Genomic DNA, 12,406 nt, shown 5'->3' on the forward strand with positions numbered 1-12,406 from the left:
GACTACATACGTAGTATATAAATTCACATAAGAATCATACAAGCATTAAGATCCAGCTAGACCGTGTAAGGCTTCGATTCTATAGTTTGTGTTATCACATGTACGGTCCTATAATATATTATATTATTATAATTGCGACCATTTTTTTTCTCTCAATGTGCTTTAAAAAGAATTCCGGCAGTTAATCACTGAAATTTACTGTAGGTGACCGATTAGGCTTCCCACATCCCGAGTTGCCAGTGATGAATGGAGCGATGAACGGCACCGGCTATTCGCACACGAGTATTCCGACGATATGCCAGCCCAATGGCGGCCACTCGGACCACGGCTCGAGCTCGGGTGTGAGCTCGTTTGGCGACCCGGAGCGCCCGCTGCTACGACCGACGATCGTGCCACCGCCAACGATCGTAAGTGACGACAGCAATCACAGCACCCACTCGCATAGTACGCCACCCGGAACCGGAACCGTCTCCTGTCGAGACCGGCCAACCAACTACAAGTTCAAGAGTTCGATCAAGCAGAGGTTCTCGGCGGAGAGGGTGAAATCGTGTTCGCCGCCAGTATCGAACGGTGCTGGGCTGGATAAGCCGCCGTCTTCGTCGTCTCACGGGGTGCCAATCTTCGCTCTGCACGACGCCGGATCCTTCTACGTGCCACTGACAGTTGAGGCGTCCTTGGTCAGACCTCATCTGAGCTTCATTCCGGACACCGGACCCGACACCGTTTTACATCCGGTTACGATATCAGTTAACTTCAATCACTCGTCGCCGCCAGCGTGGTCGCAACACCACAGTCCCATTCATCAACATCAGACATAAAAGAGAGACGAGAACAGTTAAAATGAATAATTCGTCATCCGATCGCTTGTATCCATCATGAGCGAGAGAGATGTATTCTATGTTCCATCAACTCCGATTATCGTTAGTAGACTGATCTTTGAATCAGTGCTCTAATACATGAGTATAAGAATCTTGCGAATTCTTGAATAATATTGTCAGGCATTGCGATGGAATTGGGAGCGATGGTGAAGCCGTCCACGTGGCGCTCGCGAGAATCAAGAACAGTTTGTGATCCTCCTATCTTATTGATCGCAATACGCGGTGGACGGAGTATAGTGGCCTATATACGATACAATTGATTGATATAATTAGTATCAGAATTAAATCTCAATAGCTAAAATAAATTCTGATCATATTATAAATCTCATTGTTATTCGTATCGATATCTTAAAGAAGTATATTTGTGATGATAATTAAATGTCGTGTATAGGCCGCTTTTCGGATGTATACATAGGAGACGCCGAAGTTGAGGATGTTTGTACATTTACTGAGGCTGTGGGTTGCTTTAGCATTTACGAGGTTCGAGAGAAAGGGTTGTACATAGGTAGAGTATTAAGGATAGGAAGCTCCAAGTCGTTCTGGCTTCGGTGTGTCTTTCTTCGTCGTTAATCTGTATAATTCGGACATTCGTTTTCCATCTTCCTTTTCCCTAAACGAATATTTCATCTCGTTCCCGTTTTGACTCCGTCTATTCTCCTTCCTCGATACTTATTTTCTATTTATCCGATAGATTTCCGCGCTGCTATGTTTCCTTAGTAAAAAATCATTATGAATATTGATGAGTCTACAGATCGTTTATCAATTATATATTGAACATGTTGAGTATTCAGCGGAAGAGCACGTTGCGTCTCAATACAAAAAGCTGGGATCTAGAAACAATTTCGTTTCTTATGTATCTTCTAGTAAGATCATAGACATAACATGAAAAGGACAAAAGACCGTATACATTTAATAGATTTGTTTGTGTTGCTCGAAATCCTCGAACATTTTTGCACTTACGAGATAAATCATATACATTCAAGCGTTGGGGAGAGAGAAAGCGAAGATTTTGAATGCAAAAAATGCAAGCAACACGAATAAACCTTATTATGTCAATGTAAAAGATTTCTTTCTGTTAGTTTAACGCAACAAACGCATGACAATAGACAAATGTTACCTATCTAATAGAATTGATTTACGCAGGAGCGATTATTTTGCTTCAAGATCCCGATGGATGAATACAGTCTTAGCCATAAGTATAAAGCGCCCTCAATTTATTGCATTTTCTTGGAAAAGGTGGTCATAAAAATACAAAGAAAAATGAAGAAAATATTAAAATTGTTATAAAAATATTATTTTTTCAATAAAACTGCTTTTTATTTTTTATTAGATATAAAACATTTGCATTTGTGGGGGTGTTTTATACTTTTGGCCAACATAAGCCGATGATTTTCCGTATTTGCGATATAAGTTAGAATAAAAGTGTTTACATATATATACATACATACATACATCATACATATACATATATGTATGCATGTATATATCGATTCATGAATTCCACTTATGTGATTTCTCGATTTCTCTTATATATGAAGAAAGTGTTTTGTTTCTTTTTTTCTCTGCGAATATAATCCTGTGTCATGTTCGATCACGAGAGGATTGAGTCTGCTCGGCGCCCCGTCAAAAACGGGCCTCAGCAATTAAAGACTGACCAAGACCTGCATTACACTAAAAATTCTTGTAAGATCACTGCATTAAATATATTTGTACATACCACGTTTAGCTGTAACTTTAACAAAGAGAGGAGAAGAAATTTATGCGGAATAAATTATATTTACCTTAGAAACACCCGGCCCCTCTTCTTTTACGTCAACCATCCGTTTTACGTCACGTCTACCTACGCAATCTCTTCGCCTGCATACACATTTGGATCAACCAAAGACGTAGGAAAGAAGATATTCCACTTCTCATAATTTTAACTACGCAATCACGATCTAATAATATATTATTTTCCATTTGTCACGGAATTACAAAGGGATACGTAATAATGAAGGAAAAAGTAAAGAGACTTGGAGATGCAATTAAAGATTTTTTTTATTACATCAACGTAATACTGGCTAAGGGTCAAAACAATGTCATAGAACGCGTCTATGGTCAGCGGGAGGGACAGCGCCGAGATCAACATGAGCGATTCGCGACGGATGTCTCGTCCTCTTTAAGGAGACGAGATTGTTCTCTTTCCTCGAGAGGGGGAGGCAGCCGGCGACTCGCCGACGACAAGAGAGGGAGCATAGTCTAATGATCCCTATATAACTACAGATAAATATCTTATAAGTATAATAAAACTAATCGTACAGAGAGCGAGGCAACCAAGTCTCGGAACAAATCAGCCTTAATGAACCCTTCGAAAAGAATCGAGAGAAGTCTTGCTGGGTATGCGAGCCAGCGGCGCTCGCCTCGACGTCGCCGATCACGGCGCGGTTAAGTACTCGTAGCTGCTCCGTCTCCCGTAGAGACGGGACATCCGACGAGGAAAAGGCAATGCACCCGCTGTCTCGCTCGTTCCTCTCGCGAGAGTAGGGGAGAAGATCCCGAGCGCGGCTGTCTCCGCAACCACCCCGTGGTTGTTGCTGATGCTCGGTGTTGTATCAATTGAAAAACCTAACTACACAGAGTCCAAGGGAACTGAGTACCTGGTAAATACCGGACACATATCGTCAATATCGAGTAATTAAGATAAACGCGGTAAGACGCGGGGCATCGCTCCTCCTAGCATATGTGAGGTGTGCGCGGGGCATGGGTGAACTGAATGTGCAGGTTCGGATAGATGCGCGGGTTTAACACTACCGGATAATGTAACGGGGGTAAGCACAACATCTTATGATTTTTGGTATTAGTCGACGAGTACGAGTCGAGCGAGGCAGCCACCGCGGCGGCATGCTGCATCCTGACGGTGGGTCCTTGCTGCTGCACGGGGACGCCTGCTGCCACAGGGCATCTGCCGGCGGACTGCGAGCTTCCGAGGAAGCTTGATGGTTACTTTTTCTTCTGGGCTTTCTCCGCGGCCTTTGTTACCTTGCCCTGGGTATCTTTGAAAGTCACGCTCTAAGGAGAAACATACCAATCGTTCAATTATATACATCACTTTAGGAATTTATGTAGTTTTTTTTTTAACAACTAATATTCTGTAGTCTAAGTATTAAATTCGAGGAAAAGAAAATTTTATATTATCTTTAAAATAATGTTATGTTTTTCGCGGTTTAAATTATTTCGAGGTATGCAAAGTCAACAAGAAGCAAAACTAGTTTTCATGAATTTAATGAAAATGTCATACAAATATTAAAAATTATGAATGTTACACAAATATAAAATTATGAAAAACAATTTTGTTATGATAATTTGTATAAAGTAAATGTTTTCCACACGTGCTTGGACAGTTACCAACCGCAAGTTTGAAATAAATAGAATATACGTACAATAAGAGAGAGACTTTAAATGAGTAGGTATATGTGCTGCTTCACTAATTTTTTTGAAATACATATTTTATATGTATTTCAACATGTAGAAACTGCTTGGAAAAAATTATCACTCTTTTCGTTTTTATATTATTATTTATACTATTTGAAATAGTAATTAATAAAAAATATATAATATTCGCAAAAATATATAAGCAAATTCTTAATAAACTCTTTGCTTTATTTTTGCAGGTTACATAAATTATTTCTTGCTTTAGCACTTATAATTATACAAACAAAGAATCACTCTTTTATAAATTTTAATAGAGAATAATCTTCGTATCTTATAATTAATGAAATGAAGAAAATAATCGCGTTTTTAAACCTTGTTCTTGAACATTACTATAAAAAGCGTGATAAGAGAGCAGATTTATTTTTTTGCCTCCAAATAAATATATGAATGAAAAAAATTGGTAAGATAGCCTTTGTTTGAACATTTATCAAAAATTTATTATTGCTTTGTCGTAATTAAGCAATTTATCATATGAAATAATAAGAACAATATAATTGATTGACTCGAAAACATTTTGTTTCGCTCAAGATTTTCCTTCGCAAAGATTTCAAGAATAAATTATGGTGAGCTTTATTTTAGATATTTAATAAGCGGTTATCTGTCAAGCAAAAGAAATAGGTTCTTTCGTTGTCGATTCCCTTATTCCGCATACGATAAGAAATTTTCAATGAAAAGATATTATTCCACCATGATAAAAACAAAAACCAAAAACAGATCAAATCCTAACCGAATAATACTAATCTTTAAAAAAAAAGGGAAATTCAAACAATAAGAAGATACTCTTTATATTTGAAGTCGCGTTCTCAGTCCGCTTTTATCTTAAACCTTTCGAAGTAATTCTTCGTACCTTAATGACACCCACGGCGACGGTTTGACGCATGTCGCGGACCGCGAAGCGACCCAAGGGCGGAAACTCCTGGAAGGACTCGACGCACATCGGCTTGGTCGGCTGCAACATTACTATTGCAGCATCGCCGCTCTTTATACCCTTTGGATTCTCCTCGGTGGTCTTGCCGGTACGACGGTCGCATTTTTCCTTGATTTCAGCAAACTTGCAGGCGATGTGAGCAGTGTGGCAGTCGAGCACTGGCGTGTAGCCATTGCTGATCTGTCCCGGATGATTCAGGACGATTACTTGGGCGGTGAAGTCGGCGGCACCGCGCGGCGGTTGATTCTTGGAATCGCCAGCGACGTAACCGCGTCTCAATTCCTTCACGGAAATGTTCTTCACGTTGAAGCCAACATTGTCACCGGGCAGAGCTTCCGTCAACGCCTCGTGATGCATCTCGACGGATTTCACCTCGGTGGTGAGAGCCGCCGGCGCGAAAGTTACCAGCATACCTTAAAATTGTAAATTTATGTTTATTTATAAGAATCTATACATTAGTCCGATAAATGTCGCAATCAAGATAATTAATTCTTTACTGGCAATGTTGAACTTTAAAAGCATAGTTGATTTTTTTAACTGTGAGTTCTGGTAGATAAATTTAAATCTGTAAAAAATAAGTAAAATATAATTCAACTTCTATGATAATAAAAACCTGTTATTAAAGTTTTTTTCACAAGTATGTAAGAATTTTTTCAGATTTTTATACAGTCTAGAACAACATAAACATCTACACTGAAAACTTAAATTGTGGACGAAGGGTAAAAATTTCACACTGCCAATGGAGGTTTATAAATGAATGGTAATCATCATTGTTCAAAACAAGCAGTGATTAAACGTGATTTTAAAGTGATGAGTGAGTTTGTGTAAGGACGATTGATTTATAGTTGGCAGATGTCAAGTTTGATCTCAACCGTCATTCCATATAATTCTCTTTTTTTATAAAAGATTGATTAGAGAGTTGAAATTTTAATTTATGAATAAAACTAAATGGTACCCACTTTAGGAACTTAGATTTCATTTGTTAATTACTATCTTCCGATTTGGTTTTTGCAACTAAAATTATTCCTTCTAGTTATTTTTTTCCAGAAGTCATATTACTATATAGTCACCTGGTTTCAAGATACCGGTCTCCACGCGACCGACAGGCACCGTTCCAATACCACCGATCTTGTAGACATCTTGAAGTGGCAGCCGTAAGGCCTTATCGGTGGGTCTGGAAGGCGGCAGAATGGCATCGAGAGCTTCGATGAGCGTCTTGCCGTCGGCATTGCCATCCTTGCGTTCCACCTTCCAGCCTTTATACCAAGGAGTCTTCGGGGACGGTTCGAGCATGTTGTCGCCATGCCAACCGGAGATCGGCACGTAGGCGACCGAGGCGGTATTGTAACCGATCTTCTTGATATAAGATGACACTTCCTTCTTAATCTCCTCGAAGCGCGTTTCCGAATACGGCGGATCGGTCATATCCATCTTATTGACGCCGACGATCAGCTGCTTCACGCCCAGTGTGAAGGCGAGCAAGGCGTGTTCGCGAGTTTGTCCATTTTTCGAAATACCGGCCTCGAACTCGCCGATACCAGCTGCAACGATCAGTACCGCGCAGTCGGCCTGGCTGGTGCCGGTGATCATGTTCTTGATAAAGTCACGGTGACCGGGCGCGTCAATAATGGTGACGTAATACTTGGCTGTTTCGAATTTCCACAGGGCGATATCGATGGTGATGCCGCGTTCACGCTCCGCTTTGAGCTTGTCCAACACCCAGGCGTACTTGAACGAGCCTTTGCCCATTTCTTGCGCCTCCCTCTCGAACTTTTCGATCGTCCGCTTGTCGATCCCACCGCATTTGTAAATCAGGTGACCGGTTGTCGTGGACTTGCCGGAGTCCACGTGGCCGATCACCACGATGTTTATGTGTATCTTCTCCTTACCCATGATGTCGAGGCTCTAGCTACCTGCTGACACAAGTTGTCGAGAATTCAGAAGTGAGCTATCGATCAAACGATATGCGGCAAATGTACCGATTTTGAACGCTTTAATAGTTGTGCTAAATGTAATTTAGCATATGCGTTCCTCTCTATTGAATAGACTGCGTAATATTCGCCTATAGACTAGTTTACTATAAATCGATTATACATTATAGATTCAAGGGAAGACATTTTAAGCCAGTGTTAAACTGTCACATACAATTCAGTTATAGAATGTTCTAAAGCTGTCTTGTGAGCTGTTTTATAAGTGAGCTTATAAGTAATCCATGTACGCAAATAGACACTAAACAGTAAACCATTTTTTAACGGTTGTTTGCGCATAGAAAATGATAACTTTAATGTATTAGACAAATGATAAGACCCAGACAACATAAAATCTAAAATCGAAACATAAAATATTATGTTTCGATTTTAGATTTTATGTTGTCTGGGTCTTATCATTTGTCTAATACATTAAAGTTATCATTTTCTATGCGCAAACAACCGTTAAAAAATGGTTTACTTTAGATGTCTAGGTATATTGTTATTTGTTTAATACTAATGTTTAATTTTTTTTTCTATAAATACGACATTTTGTTTATCGAACTAATACAAAAAGTGTCTATAAATATTATTATTATTTATTGTGTATTAAAAAATTACAGAGTATACACAAATAGTGAGGCATCAGTTAAACTGCTGCTATTACATCTCCCAAAAAACAAAACGAACCACAAATTACAAATTACAAAAATATTACAAAAATTACAAAAATGAGGCAATACATGAAAGTGTATCTTACTCAATAAATAACATAATCAAAACGCTAATGGATCTTAAATTGAAAAAGAATATTTTGTTATATAACTTCAAAAAAAGATTTTTACATTTATCACGAGAAGATACTGTTAAAAATTTCATGAAATTTAATGTACTTTTAAGTTACACCATTTGAAATTAATTTCATGACATTACATTAAATTAAATGTATTTGTAACTGAAAAGTATATTTGTGCACATGTACATGAATTTAATGCCTTTTTCGTGAAAATTTATGAAATTTAAGTTACACTAGTTACTTAATTTTTATTTATGAAATTTACTTTTCATAAAATTTTATTATAACTTAATTTTCAATTAAATCATTCATTACTTTTAATTTCGTTCATAATGAGTTTCATTTACATGTAAAGGAAGCATTTCTAACACTGTAGCGATTATATTATGAAATTTCGTGTTAAGGTAGTTCTTTAGTAAAATTCTGAAAATTTAAGGTGCCTCACCCAAAATTACTGCATAATTTGAATAAAATTTTAAAGCTACTGTATATCTCAATGAACTAGTATTACTATTTCATTGAGATATACAGTAGTTTTAAAATTGACCTATTACTTTTTTGTGACCATTAAAATCGTAATTTTGTAAACTATTATAATCTCGTTTTTTTAAAGAAAAGTCTATTGTAAGATTTGTGTGCAGCTAATCAAAGAAGCGTCTGCGAACCTTATTTGTCACTAAGGCTATGGTCGATTTGGACGCTCACGCGCTTTAAGCGCTTGTAATCATCATTCTGTCTTTATCGTTCATTAGACGTAAAATAAGAATAAAAGTACTGAAAAGCGCTGAAAACGTCAAAATCGACAGCAGCCTAAATTATACGTGAAAAGTTACATTTTCAACATTCTTTTTTCTCTCTTATTTTATCGTTAACCTACTGTAGAATTTTGCCCACGTCAATTTCATACTTCATCTTCATTATATAAAAAAAATTAAATGCAAATAACAAAAAGTACAGGACTTTTAGAATTTTAAAAAACAATACAGAAAAATAAAGGACACATAAGAGTGAACGTAATTAAGCATGTATATAGGTTCTATAATATAAATGTATAAAAATTTGATAAAACATGTATTTACATATTATGCTACTTTGCCTTCACCTATATGATGATTCATTACCCAATGATCATCATTGGCTAATAAACCCTCATACAGGTGACAACAAATTAGCAATTAGATATATGTACTTAAATACATATTTTATCGAATTTTTGTGCATGTGAGCGCGTGGGATTGAACTCGGATCTACAGATCGTGAGTCAATCGCACAGAACGTTAAGCCACTCGACGCACGCTTCAATATGACTGTATTATGATAAGATTCTTAAAGGACCATCTAAGAGACGTCTTAAAAATGTCTTCAAGACATCTTTCGTTCCAATTTACAACAATATGTAATATACACAATAATTAATAGCTTCATAGATAATATAATTAGAGGAATAATTTCTTAGATAATGGTATCTATTATATTCGTAATATACTTATATCTATTTCTCTAAATTCTTTGAAATAAAATCTCACTCTAAAGCACTCTAAAGAGTAAAAATTGAGCTAGTTTTGAAAAAGAATAGCTCAATTTTCAATATTTAAGAGCACGATTTCGCCCTGCAGTGTGTGATTCATTCTAAAAATTTTAGAGAGATATATTTATTATATTTGTTCGAGAGATACATTTATTGTATCGTTATACAATATGTTGTATTTATTTTATATTAGTGTTTCGACATGTTCGTCGAAATGAAAATAAAACATTGAGTTCAAAGTGGCAATACTGCAGTAGTGGAATAAAATTACATTTCGAATAAAATTAAACTAATAAATATAAATTTTGTTCTTCAAAATCTTAAATCTTAAAATTGTGACATTATTAATCAAACGACCTAATATTTAGATGCAATGTATCAACAATATCTCGTCCTTTGATATATCGTATCTATAAAATATATAATTTTGCAAATTCCTATATCGATACTTAACGTACTACCAATAAAAGTTAATTATAACTGTTGTACTACTGTACTGTATAGTATTATCAATAAAAATTAATTATAACCGTGTAAATTTTTATGTTCGCCTTTAATGAGGCATCGGAGAAGTTTCACGCGTTATACGTTGATCGGATATTAAAGAGACGATAAATATTGACGCGCGCGAGAACGGAGGACCTCTTGCAAGCTACAAAGGGTATTGATTCGTTTCAAGGAGAGACTCACGCAGGGCTTGTAAACTCACTCACTCACTCACTCACTCACTCTCTCTCCCCTTCTCCTTGACGTACGTGTATAAATATGAGTGGTATCGGATCGAGCGTGCGCGGTTATTCTCTGTCGACGCGATCGCAATCCGCCGCGAAAAAACAATTTCGGTTCGATTATACCAATTAGGAAGGGACTTAATTAGGACAACCGGTCGCATTTCTATGGACTCAAATCGAATCGTATACCGCGGCCCAGGTAATTCCCGACCCGCGAGTCCGCCTTTTAGATCAATAAAGGGTGTATGCTGTCCTAGCAATCTCGATCTACGTAGGCGGTGGGGTGTATGGGATATATTAAAAATTGCGTACTCCTTTTGATCCGAATGGCAAATACTATAAAATCCGAATTAAACGGATCAATGCCTGATTCGAGGAATTTTCTCTTAGTTTCTGAAAAGTATCCGAAAACGACTATATCATTGATTATTTTTTAGAAAATTCTGAAACTAATTAGATATAATTATTTGTAAAAATTATTGAAAATAATTTAGTGTTTGTTGAAGATAATTCATAATATTAAAATTCAAAGGAATTATCGATTTTAATAAAAAATTTTTGAAACCCCCCGATGTTAGGACTTTTCTAAGATTAATCTCATTTCTATTTGCGATCGAATGTAATTCATTATAGAGTTCAGAATTTCAAATGAATTATAAATTACGCAGCAATACAATTATTAATTAGATTAATTAGTCGATATTGATCACAATTTTCTTTTTACAATTAAAAGGAGTAAAGATTATAATTTAAGAAATATAGGAAGTAATTTTAGATGAATTATTAGGGATTATTTATCAAGACTCATATTAGATTTTAGAAACCACTGTTTATACCGGAAATGCACATCGCGTAATTGAATAAAAATCGGACTGATCGATCGAATTACTCGGTACCAGCTGAATCAGAAAATCAGTATCGTGCAATTGGTCGTACCAATCCTCACTTCGCTCGCTTTGCAACTTGCGTTCTTATCGTAACGCGTACCGGCCTGCCTCTTCTAATAATAGTCACAGCCCCACGAAGGCGGCCATTTCTCATCGGCAATTACTTGCTCGGAAACGTCGTCTTCGCGGTGTCACTATCAGGGATTTCCACCGGAAATCGCCGAATTTCGCGTCTCTCTCTTCACTCGTCCAAACAATCGTGCAACCGGGATCGCGCGATTTCTCTCTCGATATACATTTTGGAAGAAGAACACGTAACGGGTTCGATGCGAGGTATATTAAAACGTCGCGATTACGACATATCGCGTAACGAGGTTAAAACCTCAGGTTACCGCAAGCTTGGTACCACTTACCGATCGACTGTTGCCCGATCGATCGATCGCGACGACGCACCCCCGATCTGCACAAACAACCCCTCGGGGGATCAATGGATCGACACCCAGGAAGTCCCGCGGCGCTCAATCGAACGTTAACGTAACCGGTCGCCAATGTAATGGCCGGCTTTCCGTCGGCTGCACCGTCGGAAGCTCGCGGCTCGCACGGAGGAACCTTTTTACCTGCGACAGACACCCCCGGCTCGCGGACGCGCGACGAGTCTAGGGCGGATTCGCCCCGAGAGTAAGCGGCGCGCCGGCTCGAATCGATACTCGCTGGCCAGCTAAGCTGGCTGATGACTGGTTGGCGAACGAAGCCGGCTTGAGCTTTCACGCAACGAGAACCGATAGAAACTCCTCGCCCGCCTCTGTCGCGGGCTGCGGGATGGTCTCCCGAATTCCTGGGGATGACCGAAGGTTCTTGTAACACAGGTTGATTTACTTACCCGAGGATTCGACGTTGGACCGTCCACTCTGAAAATCACCGCGGAGCTCTGCCACCCGTCTTGCCGCGCACGCAAGCTCGTGAAACATGGAGCGAGCAAGAGGGTGGAACGGGAGAGGGAGGAAGAGACGGGTAGTAGAGGTATAAAGACAGAAAGCTCTACCCGGATCTGGCGGGAGGGTAAAGGGGTGAACGAGAACGACTACGGTGCCATCTGAAACGTGCAATGCTGTAGCGCTTGCGCCTGCACGGTCTTCGTGTTTGCGAATCTCCTCGATTGGTTCCCGACCGGCCGGCGAGAGTCTATTTTCCTCTTCGACGAGAGGACAAAAGAACGACAT

General features: G+C 38.4%; 2 protein-coding genes across 5 annotated transcripts in view; one reads left to right on the forward strand and one right to left on the reverse strand.

The window, feature by feature from the left end:
* cwo (transcription factor cwo) overlaps positions 1–2,137 on the forward strand; it is a 62,912-nt gene extending 60,775 nt beyond the window's left edge. For both annotated transcript variants that reach the window (XM_018514359.1, XM_018514360.1), the window contains one exon: positions 205–2,137. In XM_018514359.1, coding sequence (XP_018369861.1) covers positions 205–818 — 614 coding nt within the window. In that variant the 3' untranslated portion in view covers positions 819–2,137. The remainder of the gene's footprint in view (positions 1–204) is intronic.
* A 760-nt stretch (positions 2,138–2,897) lies between these two features.
* Positions 2,898–12,239, reverse strand: Ef-1a-f1 (translation elongation factor eEF-1 alpha chain). 3 transcript variants are annotated; one of them, XM_018514324.1, is made up of 4 exons: positions 12,067–12,239; positions 6,348–7,193; positions 5,197–5,690; positions 2,898–3,926 (listed from the first exon to the last, which is right to left on the reverse strand). In XM_018514324.1, the coding sequence occupies exons 2-4, from the start codon at positions 7,168–7,170 to the stop codon at positions 3,858–3,860; spliced, it is 1,386 nt and encodes a 461-aa protein (XP_018369826.1). In that variant the 5' UTR covers positions 7,171–7,193; positions 12,067–12,239; the 3' UTR covers positions 2,898–3,857. The 3 variants fall into 3 exon arrangements, with proteins under 3 accessions (XP_018369826.1, XP_018369825.1, XP_018369827.1); XM_018514323.1 differs by having other exon boundaries at positions 6,348–7,190; positions 12,067–12,235; XM_018514325.1 differs by lacking the exon at positions 12,067–12,239 and adding an exon at positions 11,600–12,036 and having other exon boundaries at positions 6,348–7,190.
* Positions 12,240–12,406: the final 167 nt, after the last annotated feature.

The sequence above is a fragment of the Trachymyrmex cornetzi genome, unplaced genomic scaffold, assembly GCF_001594075.2.
Source record: "Trachymyrmex cornetzi isolate Tcor2-1 unplaced genomic scaffold, Tcor1.1 scaffold5, whole genome shotgun sequence".
Lineage (NCBI taxonomy): Eukaryota > Metazoa > Arthropoda > Insecta > Hymenoptera > Formicidae > Trachymyrmex > Trachymyrmex cornetzi.